The sequence below is a fragment of the Pundamilia nyererei genome, unplaced genomic scaffold, assembly GCF_000239375.1.
Source record: "Pundamilia nyererei isolate P.nyererei 1_Seehausen unplaced genomic scaffold, PunNye1.0 scaffold00014, whole genome shotgun sequence".
In the NCBI taxonomy this organism is placed as follows: domain Eukaryota; kingdom Metazoa; phylum Chordata; class Actinopteri; order Cichliformes; family Cichlidae; genus Pundamilia; species Pundamilia nyererei.
Genome location: NW_005187415.1, coordinates 978,636 through 997,696, shown reverse-complemented (window position 1 = coordinate 997,696; position 19,061 = coordinate 978,636). Strand labels below are relative to the sequence as shown.

At 44.0% G+C, this 19,061-nt stretch overlaps 1 protein-coding gene across 3 annotated transcripts in view; it reads right to left on the bottom strand.

The window, feature by feature from the left end:
- Positions 1–6: 6 nt before the first annotated feature.
- gramd4a (GRAM domain containing 4a) overlaps positions 7–19,061 on the bottom strand; it is a 48,642-nt gene continuing 29,587 nt past the window's right edge. Inside the window, exons 4-20 of one of the 3 annotated variants that reach the window (XM_005725113.1) lie at positions 14,924–15,044; positions 13,399–13,460; positions 11,170–11,308; positions 10,793–10,818; positions 10,423–10,514; positions 9,306–9,397; positions 8,862–8,910; positions 8,677–8,748; positions 8,550–8,593; positions 8,341–8,450; positions 6,662–6,816; positions 5,979–5,996; positions 3,665–3,809; positions 3,415–3,508; positions 3,021–3,111; positions 2,799–2,867; positions 7–452 (exon numbers count right to left, since the gene is read on the bottom strand). In XM_005725113.1, coding sequence (XP_005725170.1) covers positions 345–452; positions 2,799–2,867; positions 3,021–3,111; positions 3,415–3,508; positions 3,665–3,809; positions 5,979–5,996; positions 6,662–6,816; positions 8,341–8,450; positions 8,550–8,593; positions 8,677–8,748; positions 8,862–8,910; positions 9,306–9,397; positions 10,423–10,514; positions 10,793–10,818; positions 11,170–11,308; positions 13,399–13,460; positions 14,924–15,044 — 1,487 coding nt within the window. In that variant the 3' untranslated portion in view covers positions 7–344. The remainder of the gene's footprint in view (positions 453–2,798; positions 2,868–3,020; positions 3,112–3,414; positions 3,509–3,664; positions 3,810–5,978; positions 5,997–6,661; positions 6,817–8,340; positions 8,451–8,549; positions 8,594–8,676; positions 8,749–8,861; positions 8,911–9,305; positions 9,398–10,422; positions 10,515–10,792; positions 10,819–11,169; positions 11,309–13,398; positions 13,461–14,923; positions 15,045–19,061) is intronic. The other 2 variants (XM_005725114.1, XM_005725115.1) reach the window with 2 other exon arrangements.

Here is a 19,061-nt window from a genome sequence, read left to right as displayed (position 1 = left end):
AAGTCAAGTGGTGGGAGAGGAGGCCAGCCCCCCTCACCAGCCTCCTGATGATTGATAAAACCACACTGATCATCCTCCTCTCTTAGCAAATTTTGTCCATAATCACCCACAGGAAAAGCGTCATGTGACTAAACACCAGCTACACCCACATATTCCCTCTAACGTGGCCTAAGCAGAAAAATCCACCAACTGGGCCGAGATCATCGACTATGATGATGAGGATGAGGAGGCAGCTCGCACACGGTCGAAGAGTGCGGCGTTAGAGAGTGTCATCCAGTTCGGCTGAGACTCGGGAGGTTCTCTGCATCAGACTTCAGCCCCGGCGGAGGAGTGCTGAAGGCTCTTTAGAGCTCGGCGCTGGCTGGCGGTTTGCTGGTCACGATCTTCATGTACTGGGTGAAGATGGCCTCGAAAGCCTCGTCCCTGTGGATCATGGCACCAAACACCAATGGCTAGAGGAGACAGAGATCCTTGGCTGTTAGTGTGCTTCTACTGTGGTAAAAAAATAAATAAAATAGAATCTGCTGCCAAGTTAAAGCAGCACTAGGCAAAAAACAACAAACATAACTAAACTGGAATAAAAAACCTCTTCAGTAAAGCTGGAACATGGAGGAAAGCATCATTCTCAGCAGCATGCAGCAGTCACACTGTTGAAAGCCCTGTGATGGTATCAGAGTATATCTTTCCCCGATAATAGAGTTATTATAAAAGATTATTAACATTAAAGTGGGATTATTAAGTTATGATGATGGCTACTGGGCTACTGATACCAAACACAGGCATGGTTTTAAACACTGAGGTCAGTGCAGTGGTGGGCAGTTAATTTTCCCAAGGGCAAAGCACCGATATGTTTATAAAGTAATAAAATTAATAGAAGAAAATTGAGTTTAGCTTATTGGCGTGGCCCCCGCCTTGGGCCGGCATATGTGCAAGTAATCCCTGCGAGCAAAACCTCAGGGTTCAAACTTCTGTACACATTCTGTTTAGGAGGGTTTCTCTCTACTCTTGGCTCTATATGATATCATCGAGAGACACCCCCCTACACTCTGTAAGCACAGAAGCCCCACCCACATGTTCAAATTATCTCTATGTGAGAGCCAACCAACCAATCAGGGGGAAGTTGGCTTAAGAGGAAATGAGTGTAGCAATTTATCTGGAAAAATTTAGCACATCATGAGTACTGACAGCAACAAGAGTCTCAAACAGAAGCTGATAATAACAAAAATTATAATAACAACAACAGTAATAACCGCTGTCATCCCAACCAATAAAGGGAAATTTTACACCATAAACAAATGAACAGTTGCACATAAAAAATTACAGCGAGCTTCCACTTGGGGGCGCCAAAGTCCAACCTTCAGATGATCTAAATACAAACTGATTAGAGATAACATTATGACCAGCTGAATAATATTGTGTTAGTAAAACCTTTTGCTGACAAAACAACCCTGACTCAACGAGGCATGGACTCCACTAGACCCCTGAAGTCCTGTATGTTGTGAGGTGGGGCCTCCAGCGCGTCCAGCATATCCCGCAAATGCTCGACAGGATTGAGATCTGAGGAAATCTGAGTGTTAAACATGTTCTTGTGCTCCCCAAACCATCCCTGAACCGTTTTTGCTTTGCTGCGGGAGCATTATCCCGCTGAAAGAGACCACAGCCATCAGGGAGCACCGTTTCCATAACAGCATACATGGTCTGCAACAATGCTTTAGACTGTTGGATGTCCTGGATATGCTGGTTTCCCGGCATTTCATTGCCCAAAACATCACACTGCTTCTGTAGGCTTGCCTTTGCCCCATTGTGCATCCTGGTGCCAGGTCATCCATGTGATGTAACATTCATCAGACCAGGTCACCTTCTTCCATTGCTCCGTGGTCTTGTTCTGATGCCAGTGGTGGCGCTTTCAGTGGTGGACAGAGGTCAGCACGGACACCTGGCTGGTCTGCAGCTATTCAGCCCGATTTGCAGCAAACTGCAATGTTCTCTATTCTGAGCCCTTTCTATCAGAACCAGAACGTTTTGTGCAGTTTGAGTTACATAAGCTCGTCTGTTGGATCGGACGACGCCAGCCTTCACTCCTCACGTGCATCCATGACCTCGTTGCTGGTTCACCACCATTCCTTCTTTGGACCAGCCCACAAGAACTGCAGCTCTGGAAATGTTCCGACCCAGTCGTCTAGCCATCACAATGTGACCCATTTTTTTTTAACATCAACTTTGAGGACACTTTCTCACTAATAATTAGCATCCACTAACAGGCGCCACAATGCAGAGATAATAAGTGTTGATAATGTTATGCCTGATCGCTGTATACCACTGTACAGTACCTACAATCTTTGCTTTTCCCTTTCAGTCGGTTCACTCAGTACTGTGGAGCAGTGACATCTAATACTACGTGTGCTGTACCGAGTGAATCGACTGAAAGGGAACAGAAGTTATAGACATGACTGTTCCCAATAATCTCACCAACCTCTTTCTCTACTTCCTCAGTAGGAAAATTATTGATGCTACAGCTCTGTCATCAAGCTACCCGGTAACATCCTTGATGGCCAACTAATCGGCTCGTAAATCAAATCTTAATGAAACGCCCACAGAAACCCACAGCAGCTCACATTTGTGAATTTCGATTTGTCACATGCAATACTGGAGAATTACTGCTGACTTGTCTGAATCTGACTGAAAGGACAAAAACACAACATCTATAGCAGATAATTATTAAGATGTTGGACTGAGCTTCAGCTGAAGCAAATGAAATCACGACTGCAAACATAATAATAAATATACAAAGTCTGTACCTTCTGAGTGGAAGGAGTGGCTATTGAAATGCCCATCCCACTTCCTGGTAGGACTGACAACACTTTGTACTGTGGAGGAGAAAACCAGAAATATCTGCTTTAAACACACACCAGAATAGAATTACATTCGTTTCATTATTAATATTTAAAGTAAGTAATTATCCAGTTTTAGAGAGGCTGCTGGCCTCGAGACATTCCTTATGCGTATTACTGAGTCATTACCTTTTGTATGTCAGTGATGTCCACCAGCTTGATGACTTTATGCTTCTTTGAGGAGCTCGATCTGGAGCTGGAGCTCTCAAAGCACAGGTAACTGAGAGAGACAGAGAGCTTTGTGAAAGGAGGGAAACAAAGACACCAAAAAACCATCCAAATTGAACAGACGTGTAATAAAGTCTTGAGTCGAGTGTTCTCAGGAGGAAGGCTACCCTGCACAGAGCTACACAGAGAGGAGGAGAGATGAGGCTCAGCGCAACTTAAAACTACGTCTCCTCTGGACTAATGAATCTCCGTTCTTCTCGTCTGCTCCACCTGTAAATGGAAGTGCTGCTTCTCTCCTCCGCTCAGAGATTTGATGCGATAAAGCTCTCCCCTGAGACAAAGATGTTCCACTTACTTCTCCGTGACGTAAAGCATCCCGTTCCTGATGTAGTCTGTGGGCATCTTCCTGTCTCGGTTTATCAGGCAACACCTCCAGCCATTTTCACAGACTGTGAACAAACAGCATACAAGATGATGAAGGAGCGTTATTCACAGAAAACACATGATTCCAGCTTTAGGACATTTCTAAGTTGGATGTACAGAAATAAAAATGGGTGCCAAAGGAAAAGATTAAATAAATAAAAAACTGTAGTACTTGCTCTTACCTGGCAGAGGGCGCTCTGACTCTGGCAAGTTGAAAATCTCGTGGAAAGCTCCCTTCTTGGTGCTGTGAGAGCGACCGCTGTCCTCCTCTCTGCTCCCCCCACACGGGACGTTGGCGAGGCTTCCACGAGAAACCACCGGCTGGACCTGGAGAGAGTAGGAGGGAAGAGGGGAAGGAGGATGGAGGGAAGGGGAAAAAAGTGAGAACATAAAAGGAGGACAGAGAGAAAGAGTCACATTAAACTCAGCGGATGAGGTTTTATAAATCTGTGTGAACTACAGTATCCCGCAGCTTTAGAGACAAGTGGCCGAACTTCAAACAGCTCCCCAACTTTTGAGGTTGCATCATGTGCGCTTTCTTCACAGCAGGCTCAGGAGTGACGTGCAAAGCAAAGAGTGAGGCCATCATTCAAGTCAGCATCCATAAATAACCTACAACACGCGTTTACCAAAAACATTCGTGTCCACTGCAGTTTTACAGTTTTACTTACACCAGCGTTGGTTATCACAAGACAAAGTCAGATAAACTTCAGGGTTACTGATCTCTCCAGTTAGCAAGCATAAACCATTGTGACTCCACTACCAGTTCAGCTGCGTCGGTGCAAATGAAAGCAGCTGCAGGTGCACTGAAGAGGCAACACCACAAAAAGGAGTCATTTTGCAGGAGGTGGCCACACTGGCTCGCTCCTTATCACCCATTTACGCTCGCCACACAATTTGCAACCAAACAGCAAGGTCATCACGGCTTGGTAGCATTTATACCAGCACTGAGGGTGTGACTATACGCTGCAGTACTCTCCTGAATGATCAGGAAAAGCCTCCACATCAGCGCTGGTACAGTACAGGAGCAGAAGTCTAAATTTTTTTCCAGAAAGTCTGATCTTCCTATACTGTTTCAACATCTCCTCATATATAATCTGTGAATCTTTGAGCTTCTGTGTTGATGTGTCATTAAAACTGAAAGAGTTACACAATTGTTTCTTAAACCTGTGGTGGCGCAAAAAGACTCCACTTTTGTCATGTGGGAAAAAACTGGCGAGCATAAACGGGCCATCACGCCTCTTGATTGATTTTACGCCACTTCTACTTTTTGATGGAGTCCTCATCACTGCTGGTAGCAGATATTACACCTGCAGCCCAGTCAGGTTATAGAGCTAGTCCAGCTCCTCAAGGACGACACATAAAATCCACGAGTGCCAACGGGAAAAAGGGGGAGAAACCAGGAGGCGGGTATTACATGAGTTTAGCAGCACATCTGCTTTTCTGTACCAAAGCTCTGCAGAATGACCTGCAGCAAGCTTCCTGTGCATGTTTCTGATCAAACTAACAGAATCAGACTCCAAGAGGTGGCATGAAGTCCTCACGGTCCTGAAGCTTAAAAAAAAAAAAAGAAAACAAAAAAAACCCCAAAAGCCAACGAGCAAATGCGTGAGCTGCACGGTGCTGTGAGCGCAGGTCAAATTAAAGACACCAGGACTTATAACACCCTCTTGCAGTCTGATTCTATCACATGATTAGCTTGCTGGAGGCCATTCTGTAGAGCTCTGGCAGTACTCCTCCTGTTCCTCCTCACACAGAGGAACAGATACTGGTGCTGCTGCTGGGTTGATGCCCATCTATGGCCCTGTCCAGCTTTACTCTTGCAATGGGCCCAGCTCCTAGTACCTCCTCCACACTCCTATGCTGGGAGACAGCAAACCTTGTAACAACACGTGGATGCATCACCCTGAAGGAGATGGACAGCCTGTTATGCGGGTCCATCTCATGCTAACAGCAGTGACAAGAACAATGAGAAAAAAGTAAAACTAGAGAAAAATCAGTCAGAGGGAGAAGGAGAGAGCAGCGGCCTGTGGCCACCACCTCGATGGTAAGATCAACTGTTCGGTTCATTTTTATGCAGGCCTCTTTACATAAGAGTTTTAATCTAATGATCTAACAGCAGTTATGGTGTATTTAAGGGGAACAGGACGATATTAATGTGCTAACATGAAACTACACTCGTCAAATCTTCTCTACGTGCCTACTCAGTAAACACACTGCTAATTCTCACAAGCATCTATGTTCGTGGATCCAAAATGTCACGGGGCTGCAGGCTCTTAAAGATCATTCAAACAAAAGAGAATAAAAACACCGCAGTGTCAGAGCAAAAAGGAAAATCGCAGACCGTTTTGTTGACATTTTGATCCACTGCATTCACAAATTACTGACAGCCACTCACTAGGTGTGTCACACATCACTCACACACACACACACACGCATTGTGGTGAACTGGCAGCACACACAAGCACAGTAGAGTAGACACACCAGAGGCCCTACCTTCTCAGTGCCAGAGAGCTGAGAGAGAGAAACGACAGAGCAGACCTGTGACTGCGGCCACGGCAAACACACACTCAGACATTCATGTAAGAGAGGAACTTTGTGGTACCCACACAGAACAATCACGGGCTCAATTGTATTGCATTATTGACAGGAGGGGTGATATACTGATTGATTGATTGATCATACTTTATTCATCCCGAGGGAAATTGGGCTAAGGCTGCCAGCGCCATAGTTTTGATACTTTATTGATCTATTTTTATCCACCACAAAGGGAGTCAGTGGGAGGTGGGCTATAGTGGGTGGACTGCTGACAACATGAAAGACTGGACCCGACCTGCTGCTGATGGATGATCCACACCCACATGGAGGTGGTATATGTGCCTTTCTTCTTGTGTGTGTGTGTTTGAGATGATTGCTTATATAGTAATCTGCAAATAATGTGAATTCACTCAAACTTCTAGCCTGGGAGAAGTTTTGCAATGCAACTGAAAGCCTCTGTGGTATAAACCTGTTAACAACTCAGGTCTTTAAGTTTGAAATCGTGATGGGCTAAAGGAAGAAATATTTTCTTATTTAAGATTTTAATTAAAAAAAAAAAAAAAAATCAAGAACCTGAGACAGGAAGCAGTGTTTGTGGTAGAAAACGCGTGTGGGTTGGTGTTGGGGTCTGTTCGCCTTACCCGTCTCGACACCGTGGCGTTTGTCCTCTCTTTGAGCTGGGGGTCGGTGGGAAGGCTGTTCCACACGATGTAAGGCGTGTCATACTTGTCGCGGAGCTTCGGGCAACTCTTAAACAGGAAGTCTATGATGAAGAACTTGATGCCGGCGTACAGGCCTGCAAAGAGAGTAATCACAGACACATTGATTCTTAAAAAAATTTAAAATAAAAGAGGTTAAATGATGCAAAGCAACACAGTTTAGTGAAAATAACCCCTCAGATGTGCCTCACTGACAGACAAAGGGATGCCCCAAATAGGTGACGCCCCCCCCGCCCAAAGTAGTCCTTGCAGCTGACCTTGATGACGTCACTAGTTTCAGCATTGTGCCCATTCTTGCACATACAGACACTGAGCCAGTTATATGTTGGAGCTCAAAGTGACTCTGGTGTATTGTTGGTTATCCAGAGCCTCCCCAGCTAAGCAGTCAGATTTTCTCCTCATGGTAAAACAGCAGATTTACAGAATAAAGTGCAGAATAATGAAAAGCTTCCAATGATGAGCAGAGGTTCCAATTTCCAGTTAAACTCGATGGAAAACCAGCCTAAGAGCTCCTGATGAGACTGATGTGGGACAGATGCACACATGACCACAGATTTCTTCTCCACTACATGAACTGGGCTCCGATGACTGACCCACCAGCTGACACCCGCTTACAAACTGGACTCTCTTTGGGGGAACGCTTTTATTATAATTGTTTTGTATTTGGAGCCTGTCATGCAGCTGCCGTGTGTTGCCAGGTCTCCAGGCTCCTGCCATTCCTTATCGTTTTCCCTGTTGGTATCAATTACCCACAACCAGAGTCACGCATGTACAGACTATGTGGGGATTTTCCCCATGATGGGTGCAATACAGCCTGCCGATGTCACTTTGTGCCAACACAGACTGGTTTCCTCTGCACTCTGTCACATTTTTCCATTCCATGTTCACAATGTAACAATGTGCTCAGCTAGCTGTCTTCTTCTTTCAGCTGCTCCCATTAGATCATCTGCCTCCATCTCACCCCGTCCTCCTCTGCATGTCCTCCTTCACTACATCCATGAACCTCCTCTGAGGTCATCCTCTCATCTCCCTGCCTGCCAGCTCCATCCTCAGCGTCCAATATATTCTTTCTCCCTTCTCTGCACATGTCCAAACCATCTCAGCCTTGCCTCTAATTTTGTCTCCAAATGCAGTTAGCTATCTGCGCAGAAAAGAAAGCCCTCATTCCCAGTCACGCTGAATGTGTGGTCTGTTTTGTTTCTCCAACTGAAATGAGTCACTGAAGAAATCTTAGATGGGATCTGAAATAATAAATGTCAGTATATTTACTTTGTTTAAATGTCCAGTGCAGCTTTTAAGCATACATTGATTTTGGTTATTCATTCCTTTTAAATGGAGAAATGAAGTGCTAGATGGAAATTTGGCTAAATGACAGCAGCTTCTATGCCAACAGTTTGCTCCGAGCACCTTTCAAGAAAGTCTGAGTGCATAGTGGTTTGGGAGATGCTAAAAAGTAGTAATTATGTATAAGATCTATATGCCAATAGCCCGCAGCTTCCCCACACAGGCTGAGGGAGTACGGCTCCACAAGTTCTGCATCTGTTTGTGACTGAGTTCACGTATTGTCACAATCAAAAAGATGCTTTGTGAACATCACTCACCAATCATAAAGCCCAGCAGTTTGTACGGCAGGACGCAGGAGGTGATGAAAGTCACCCACAGGCAGACGTAAAGTTTCTGGGTGCTCTCTGGCTGCACCCACATGAACAGACTGAAACAGATAGCAGGAGGAGGACAGAATACACATCAGTATATAAGTTATGTGCATTTCTTGCACACTTGATTGTCAGGCTGAAACAAAACCACTCACTTCTTTATCTTCTCTAAAACATCAGCCATCTTTCCAAAGAGGTTCTGGAAGAGATTTAAAAGCACCTCATTAAAGAGTTTGTCTTGTTTCGAGCAGCGGTTGGATCGTTAGATGAACCTCGTTATACCTGTGCTTTTTGTGCAACGTCAAGTACAAGCTGAAACTTTTCAGACACAGTCAAGTCTTCCTTTGGAGGCTCCTTTAACAACACACACACACACACACACACACACAAAAGCCACACGTTGATCTCCAGTCATGGATACATTTCATTCTGACTTGCACAACAACAACAGCAGGAAGGCATCTTACCATGGGTTCAGAGACCTCAGGCACAATGCTCCACTGGATCCTCCAACCTCTGAAAAATAGAAGGTATAAATAATGCACATGTTATAAGGCAACTATTCCTTCAATGCAAAACATCAACTTTAAAGGACCGACTTTTCCAGCAAGTACTGCTCTTTTGTAGCGACAATTACAACAACCCCAAATATGCACAAATGTGTGCATGTTTTTAAAATCTGGCGGTTTTAACAAACATTTGCTGTGTGACTAAGGGCCGCGGTGTGCATCTGTGTACTACCAGCACAGCTGTGGCCTCAGTAGTGGATGTTAATGTGGGTTTTTTGCACAACTAATCACGCTAAAAGCTGAAAATCGGACTGTAGCCTTTTACAAACAATCGAGCTCAACCGTGAAGCAACAGCTGAGGCAAAAATGATCCTGCTTTTATGAATAAATGACAGTTTTTACCTGGCAATGAGGTAATTTAAGGACAAGCGTAGGATAGCCAGGAAGAGGAACATGGGAATGGCCCAGCCATGCCAAGCAGCATTCATGTAAATCTGGATTCAAAAGGGGGAAAAAAGGACAATATATATACACAGGTTAACGTGGTTTGTTGTTCTTAAATAAACAACCGATATGCATTAAATTCAGCACTTTATAGCAGCGAGGACACATTCTTTCAGTCAATAACAGCAATGAATTATAAGATGGACATAAAGAGGAATCAAGGGGCTCATTGTAAGCCTGAAGCGCATAAACTTGGGTGATATATCAGCAGTGGAAGACGCTGAGTCACCTGTCAACACTAAACCAGCATCACGTCTGGATACTGAGATGGTGTAGGGCCATAATCAGTGGGTTGAGGATGATTTAGCATAACCACTGACTGGACATTAATGAAGCTCTGATTAGGCCTGCAGTCGCTGGCAGAATCACTGCAACTCATCACAGTGAAGCAGACATGACTTTAATATTCATTTAATCTCCCGGCCACGAGCTGTAAGACAATTAGGTCAGAGTAAAACTACAGAAACGACTCTTTTCTATTAAAAGGGTCGTACCCGCTGTCCAAAATTATCATCGGACTCCTTTTCCAGTCTGGTTGATTTTAGAGACCCAAAATTGTAAAAAAAAAAATCACATTGGGATAATAAGGAATTACACTGAATACATATAATAACTGTTGTAAAGTACAAGCAAGAAGTCTTGATCTCAAAATTCGACTAAATCATTCAATTTAACTTCATCAATTTCCTCTCTCTCATCACAATTGCCCTGCATCCTCTATGAAGTCTCACCTATTCCTGGATTCGATTTAGAGAAAAGAGGAAAAAGTCACAACTGCAGTCAAATAAAGGCAGGGTGGTGAAAATGTAGTGCAAGGTGTCAAAGTGACAGAGACGGCAGATGACAGAAGCAGCACAGCTGTCAATGACACCCAAACTGTGCAGAAGCCATCAGCAGTTCATGGCAGGTAATCCTGTATCACAACTAACCTCAAGTTTTCTTTTAGAGAATATCGAAGTGCGATTATTAGACAAAGTAAAAACATTAATTCACATGTCTGAAGTGTAAGACTCACAATGAAGGCAATAGCTGAGGTGTACACGGAGTGCCAATTAGATAAGGCGGAGAGGTTCCTTAAGAAGTTGGTGACAGGTCTGGCTCCTCGCTCTGAAACAGCAAAGACACAGGGATTCACTGAGAGTGTAAAGCTAAAGACAGAGCAGCAATGTCTTTACTTTTGGTTCTCTTTGTGAATCAGCCTTTTACTGTGAAATTTTCCAGGACTTTTATATTTAACTACATGTCGAAATGTTCAAAAGGGAAAAAAAATTAGATCTACAATACACAGAACTAGAGTATTGCATGAATGTGTGTTAGTGATATCATTACTATTATTATTATTATCATTATTATGTAGAGGATGCCAAGTAAAAGCTTATACTCACTGAGTCGCCTCATGTTTTCTGTCAACCTGGATGGAAAACAAAAGAAAGTGAAGGTCAGATTACGCGTAGATGCTGACATACACGCAAAAAAAATAAATGCTGCTTTATGTGAGAGGGGAAGTGTTAACACTTTGGCCTTCATCCGTCTGTAATGACTCACTGTTCTGTACAGAGGAGGAGAGAAAATAAGTACGATGAGAAAAAAAACCCCCACTTCCTCTGTGCAAAATCAAACCAGAGACAGCTACAGGGTGAGGGTACAAGCTTCGGTCTCGTCCACCGAGACCGAAGCTTTTATGCTCGCCGGGCACTCCGATTCCACATCTTCTTCAACAACCCGAGGAGTTATGTTCTGCTCAGGACCACATCTCACCCACCTTTTAGCACTTAGCGGTTCCTCAGCCTCCACTGTGCTTTCCTCCGGCTGGAAGCGGAAGTCTTCCATGTAAACCCCGAAGCGCTCGTACAGCCACTTCTGCAGCCGTGAACTCCACACTTCCTTCTGCTGTTTCTCTGCTAAAGAAAACACATCAACTTTGATTTGCTGCTATAAGCACGACTTACTTTTGTAATCCCCTGCACCAACAATCATGCATTGTTAAAAGAAAATCACTGATATGTGATGGGCTTATGTTATCAATAACTCTTACTCCAACCCTATCTCCTGCCCTGTCATGGGACCCAGACTGGACCACTTAAGCCTGGTCTCAGACAGTTATTATCCAACGGTAGCTGAGCAAATTCAAGGACTCACGCCAGGCCTGCTTCTGTGTTTCTAAGCACGTGATTGGGAGAGCTTTGGGCCATGGTGTCTGCTTTTTCTGCATTATTAAGTCTTGTTACAGGTTAAGCCACAGAAATGACACAGTCAGGATCACCACAGGCAGGTGGACATGGCTGTGTGGAAAGGTGTGAGCTGAACCAACAGAGCTTTGCAGCCTGTGCTGTTACATAAAAGCTAAATTTGCTATTGCCGTGTGAATAAATATATATCAAAAAAATACTTTGCACTTTGTGTAACGAATCCGTGTTTTCTACACGATAAGCTGACTTACTGTAAATAACTGCCTGGATTTTATAACCTTAGTATTCTCTGCATGCAGCCTGGTGGGCCTGATATCCTCATAAACTGCATACTTGCCAGTCAAAACAAGGACAACAGTCAACTGCTAATGCTGAAGTGCCCCTGAGCAAAAACTAGAGCTCTAATCTGCTGTGGTGTTTCAAGTGAACACTAATTTGTTGTGGTAGTACCCACAGGTGACTAACAGCCTGACTGCTCAGACATTTATTGCCATATGAGAATGAATACAGTTAGTTTTTTCTGCTGTAGATGATGCGATTCAGCTAGAAGCAGTTACATTTACAGTTTTCAAAGCCACCACTGCCAGGGCCCAAACAGACGCGATTTCTCTCTTTCACATTATCTACGGCAGGGCTTTGGTAGCTGAGTGCCAGCTCATTTAAACTAACATGTGACTGAGGGTAACATAGCAACGCTTTCACTTCACGGTGGTAATGTGGTTTTTTTTTTTTTCTTTCCTTTTTTTGCTCTTTATAGTTTGACCTTTAGTGACATCACAGCCACATCACCACTGAAATGTGTTACAAAGTTTAGGGTGCTGTAACTGCTGCAGCAGGAGGTTGACTCTGCAAACACACAACTTTAAAAGTTTCAAATGGTGGCGATCGTTTGCGTGGGTGCACGATCACGCTCTGGACCTCTTTGTTATATATGTAGATGTTGATGTCAAACTACAGGAAGGAAGATTCAATTTAACACAAATCTTATAATTTATTTAAAGCTGAAAAATGAGCTAAAAATCTCTGAACAGACTCCAGGCTGAACCGCAGTAAACTGTGGATGAAGGAGATGTGCTGCAGTCCTCACAGGCTGCCACTAACTGACCGCCTCACTTTACCAAACCTGGATCTGCATAAGCCGGCCTAACATATTCTTATGTCTGCCCTAGATGAAGTGATCTACAATCATAACCCATTTTCCAAAATTAGCCTCACTCTCTCACCCTCCCTTTCACTAATATCTCACACACACAAACACACACCAATCCCTGGATCACTGAAAGTCAACCTATGAGAGTAACTGTTCAGCCTGAAACCAAAAGAAAGCACATATCAGAATCTGACCGTTATTGCACTAATGAGCTCGTCTCATTTGTCCCTCGCGCAAATATTTTGAAAACAGACTCATTCTTAACAGCGACGATCTGGACTAATGATAGGAACCAGCCTCGATGCATTAATGTGGTTTGTTGTGTTGCTTACTTGCGCTTGACAGCACACAGCGCACACAGGAAACCCCTCTGTTTGCGTGCACGTGTCTGTGTGTTTGTCACGCACACTACATACTGCCTCGTGTCCTGGAGTAACCCACAAACCCTTCCGACCCACTCTGTTCCCATCGAGCGCTCCGTTGCACGCATCCTACACTCTCACCTCCCCTGCACACGTGCACACACACACGCAAACTCTCCTCTTGATTTACTCCCACACTCAGAAGACGTCAAGGACTCATTTCCTCTCCCTTAGACTCCAACTCGCCCACCTTCACCCCCCCCCCATTTCTCGTCCACTTGGAGTCTTACCTGTTCTGTTGTTTGAGGGCGACTGCTGCTTTCTGGGAGGTTGTGGTGGAGAGTCCTCTAGCCTGAAGGGAAGGGACAGACACACACATAGTCACGAAAAAACTAAGGGAAAGATCTGTCATGTGTCAGTCTCACTTCTGTATTGTCAGAACTGCAATCTCACACTTTAAGAAGTACATGAGCCAGCATGTTGAAAGCTGCTGCACTGAACGGATCACCACAAAAGGCAAAGAGACATACACAGAGCCAGACTAGAAAGATTCACTCTGCCTGTTATCACAGTGAGTAAGGTTACTGTTAAAATCTCACACAATGAGACAAAAGGATCAGTGCCAACAAAAATGGAAAAGGGTGAAAGAGGCAGGGTGGTACAGCAAACATCCTCCTTTAACTTCAGACACATTAATTCAGCTATTCATATCCTGCAAAAACTGAAGGCATCTGCATCAGTCGGACTTAAATAAATCTCAATGACAAATCTGAAATCACTCATTGGTCCTTTAGGGAGGGCCTACCCACAAATCACCCATTCTGCACAGCTACAAACACACACATTCAATAAGTGCATCCCTACAGCCATTCTTATTCCATAAAACGTCCTGAACAGGCACTGCAGTGGTAGTTACAAATGGATGAAACAACATTTAGAGCAAACTGGCACTGGCAAACTTGTTGCTCTTTTATCTATAAGGCTTTAATTGCAGTCATATTTCTTTGTAATGGACAGGAAATTCTAGCGTAAGACTGAATTGATCTTCTCCCTAAAGCGAAGGCTTCTCCAGAATGTGTTAATGCTTTGTTTTACTGTTTATTCCAATCATATACCAGTGAAGAAGAAATGTTTGCTGTCTGTTATGCTCATGCTGGATATTGCTGACAAAGTATTAACTGTGGAAACCTTGCAGGTCACAGTACATTAACTTCACCTCTTACAAATTCCTAAACTGCTTTCGATAGTCTTGAGGCCATGTTTCAGCGCTGGCAATCACTTGAAGAATACCAGCAGAATTTCCCATGGGCATTCAAGCTAACATTTCCACACAGTCCACACACACACAGTACATGAGAGAGAGACATGCACACCCGCAAGTGTAAAGGGTATCCCAGTAGATGCCAAGAGGCGTGGGTTTTTCCTGTCACCAGGATAGCATCTGTGTCACAGCGCGGAGATTCAGACAAGCGCGTGACTCCTTTCGTTTTTTTTCCTCTCCCTCTCCCTTTTTCCATCTCCCTAATAACACACACACACACACACACACACACACACACACACACCCACCCACCCCCTTGTGGAATTTCCTGCCTACCAAGCTGTTGATGCTTCTATTTATAACAGAAACCTTGGGCAGCACCGGCACCGACATCCTCGTCATCCAACTTGCCCCGTGGTAAACTCTGCTGAACTGTTACAAAGTGCAGCGTCACCCTTTCCTTTCATTTCATAACTATTACTTCCCTTTTCATACATTTCTCCTCTCATTTCCCGTCATGTGCTTCACTCTGCAGTCCCGTCTTCTCGTCTCACCTGGTTTTGAGCAAATCGCTCATCTTCTGCTCCAGGTCTATCCTTTTGCTTCGCTCCCTCTCGAGCTCCTGCCGCAGGGAGTCCACGCTGGTCTCGTCCCGCAGCTTCCTCAGTTCCTCCTCTGGAGAAAACAAAACAACACAAATACTGGAGGTCAGCAAATTTAATTCACTCTAATTCAAGTCGATTTTACTTATATCACACCTTTATATTGTAAGGTAAAGACTCTACTGTAAAAGAGAAAAGACCCTAACAATCACATGACCCTCTATGAGAAAACTTGGTGAAAGTGGAGATCAAGAACTCCCTTTAAACAGGAAGAAACCTCCAGCAGAACCAGGGTTAGGGGGGAGTTGCCATCTAGTTGGGGGTGAGGGGAGGAAGACAGGACAAAAGACACAATGTGGAACTTATTATGTTATCTTTAATGGCTCATCCTGATCCCTGACCCTGGTACTGCCAGAGGTTTCTTCCTGTTAAAAGGCACTTTTTCCTTCCCACTGTCGCCAAGTTTGTCGCCAGAGGGTCATCTGATATATTGTATGTGCTTTACTTTAAAATATAAAAGATGCTATATCAGTAACATTTAATTTTTCTTAAATGATGAGATTCATACTCTCACATGCTCAGGGTCACAAAAAGGCACATAAGAAGCAAGATTTAAATTTATGTGCAATGCCATTTTCAGTAAAAGAATTCAATTCAATAAAAAAAATAAATTGCTGTGCTTAAAGATACTTTTCCCTGAAAAAACTGCCTCTGCTGAGTCACGAATTTCTCATTTTATCCCTCCCGTTTATAGCCTATAACCTTCACCTCTCCTCCTCACTTCCTCCTTGTCAATCATGTGATGGCTTCAATTGGTTTCGGGTAACGGCACTTTCAAAGCCTGGGGTGCAAAATCAGCACTGTCTCACACTCTATTGCCCCTGAATAAAGGAGCACATGAATATTGGAGAAGAGAAGGCCAGAAATGTGTGCACGTGCACCCGTCAATCAGTACCCACTTACCCATTAGATGCTCGAATAAGCAATCGCAAAAATCAAAAGGACAGATCGAGTCCACCTTAAAGAGAAATATTTCTGATTATCAGCAAAGCCTCTTCGAGGACAATCATGCCCTGCTGTAGCACCACTTCCATTGTGAACACCCTCAAAAGCACACAAGTTGGTGTCTCAGTTAAAAACGAGAAACATCACCTGAAACGGGTGCAACATGTTCCTGAAGTAGCAAAGTGCTGAAAGTAAAGAAAGCAATGAAAGCAGCGCAACTCCCCAATCACCCACTTTTCTCAGAACATCGCATACCCGAGGAGAGGATTCAGATTACAAGACTGTAGCTGCCACTTTCTCTTTCTCATCACCCAGCCTCATAGCTCACTCTAGTCCTTTATTACATCCCATTAACACTAATAAAACATTCATTGGCAGAACCTCCTGCAGCTACAGCGCTGGCTTCAACCTGGGGTGCTGCCTCTGAGAGAGGAAATACATCCAGTATAATGTTTCTGCCTCAGATTCTTCTTCTGCATTTCTAGTTTACTCAGAGCAGTTTGGGAAAATTTGGCTCTCTTTGAAGTCTTCCTTTTGAAAATCCTCTGCAGTGGTGCATTAAAGAAGAAAAACAAACCATCATTTTATCTCTTACTTCCCAAAATGCAAAATGACTCCTCTCATACATTCAACAGTGGCTGTGTCTCTCCTCCCATCGGCACAGCATTCAAATATGTATGAAAACGTGCCTCTGTGTACATAACAGTAAGCAAAACACAGGCCAAAGGTCGCAATGGGCTTAAGCTGCTTAATGGTTGCCCTGTGCCATAAGATCTGCAGCCAACTTTAAACCTATTACATTAAAAGACTAGCAGCAGCAGCGGGTATGATACAAGCAGTAGTTTGGCTTTGAGTTTAGTGTAACATAAGCAAAGTCACTCTGTACAGAAAAGGAATTCATAATGACAATACTCTGAAAACAACCTGCATTAACTTTTGGTGAGGAGGAGCCCCAAGTGGTAAATAAGCTGGAAACATGAAGACTTGAAGCAGCATCTGTGATCACCTGGAGCAGTGTCTGCAACATTAGGCCTGCTTTGGTTTCTACCACAATATCTGCATTATTTCCACAACACTGATGAGCAGTCCGATGAAACTGCTGAAGGACCTTCAAGTCAAGTAACATAACTAAACCAACCACAGGATCTCTTTCTTAACAAGATGACTTGGGTGGTTTTCACAGCTTTTTACCACTAATGCCCACTCGTACGCTGCCACTCCGTACAACCACTCCCTGCACCCCACCCCCAATTTCTTTCTCCCATGCTCCACTCCTTCCCGTGCATGTATTCCCTCTCTGTAGTTTCCTTCCACATTGTCCATAACCTTCAAAACACCAGAAATAGAGATGCTGCAGAGTCCATAACACTGCACTGGAAGTGGGGCCACAAGTGTGTGATACAGCACAGTTTGGCACAGTACGCTATGTGTGTCGGACGAGGAAGGATAGAGTACAATCTGTTTTTTTCTGTTCCACAGAGGCCCTCTACATCAGATAGCATATTAATAATACTGTCAACATGCCTGTTCTGCACCTAAAACTGGATTGCTGACTTCTATATATAAATCTTCATCCTGGGTTGCCACATCACAGGGTCTCTTCAGCCATTACGAAAGCTAGTGACTAGACCATTTATGTGTAACACAGGCAGGGGATTAGCTAAATGCCATGCCAAGAGATGTCACTTTTAATTGTGCTGACCTTCTGTTCTTTGCAGACTTTGAATGAAACCATAATATCTGTAGAAAAGCTACAAAAACATCACTATGAACTTTACACATGATACATTATTTTATAAGGAAGGTTTGGATGCTGAGGGCAGATTATGGAAATGATGGAGGTTCTGCACTGCTTAACGGTGTTTTATTTGTACCAGGTTAAAAGGAATCGTTATGCACATTTTTAAATTGTACTGGAGTAGCGCTGCATGACTCACACTTCAAAGTAATTCTTAACCATTTCATATTGGGCCCTAATGCAGCACTTCAATCCCCTCTTACTTTAAGTCTACTCTCGCTTCAGGCCGGCTTTCTTCCAATTGGCTGCCCCTCTTAAACAAAAGGTGGGCGGGATTTCTGTGCCCTGTATCCAGATTTGTGTTACGCAGACACATAGCAGTTTCTTTTTTGAATAATTGGAGTCAAAAAGCCAAAATAAAACTAAATGTTTGCATTCCTGAATGCTGATGAGGATTTGTGACAATAATAACCACTATACAGAAATTTCCTAAATCAAAGCATACATGTAATTTTTCATTTTTGTCTTGTCACACCATTATTAGAGCTAGTAGAGCCCAAACCTATACAATGAATTTTTTATGGTCCTGATCCACTACTGAGGTAGAGATGCTATATTTAGCTGGACAGATGAGTCCTGGTTCCCAACTCAAATGTGACAAAAACATACCTCATCTGGTTAAACCTTCTTTGATAAGCTGAGGAAAAATCAAATCATTCACACTTGCATGTAACCTTTAAATACCTCCATGGATTCAGCAATTTAAAAAGTAAAGTTTAGAGCACCTTAGAGACCTCAGAACACTTTTAAAACAGGCTGGCTCGTGTTAGTCACGTCCGGCTTATATTCCAAAGATGGCAAACTTACTGAGGTTGAGGTTACTTTTATGGCTTTTGAAATTATCGACAGCTCCACTGTAAAGCAGCTCAAAGCTGTCAAAGGTGCAGTCCTCCATCCTGCACAAGGCCATGCGCCTCTGCAATCGACCGGTCCCCGGGACGCTGCTGCAGGAACGGGACGGCAGAGTGGCCGCTTTGGGTCGGTCTTGACGTCCAGCCATGGCTGCAGGTTGCTTTAGTCCAGCCTGGAGAGTTTAACCCTCCCACTCTGACCTCAAAACTCCTCCAAGGCCCGTAAAAGTTTAGCTACAGGTCCCATGTTTACATGCCTCATCCAGAGATCAGGGATTTCTCCAAACTAAGTTATCGCAAGCACCACAACGGACTGTTGTGACAGGCCTCCACACAGTGTGATGAGCAGCGATCAGAGCTGGTCTGCATGTGTCAGGCTCTGGGTGACAAGAGAAGGGGGGCAGTGAAGGTAAAGAGAGGCGGAGCTTTGCTCGGC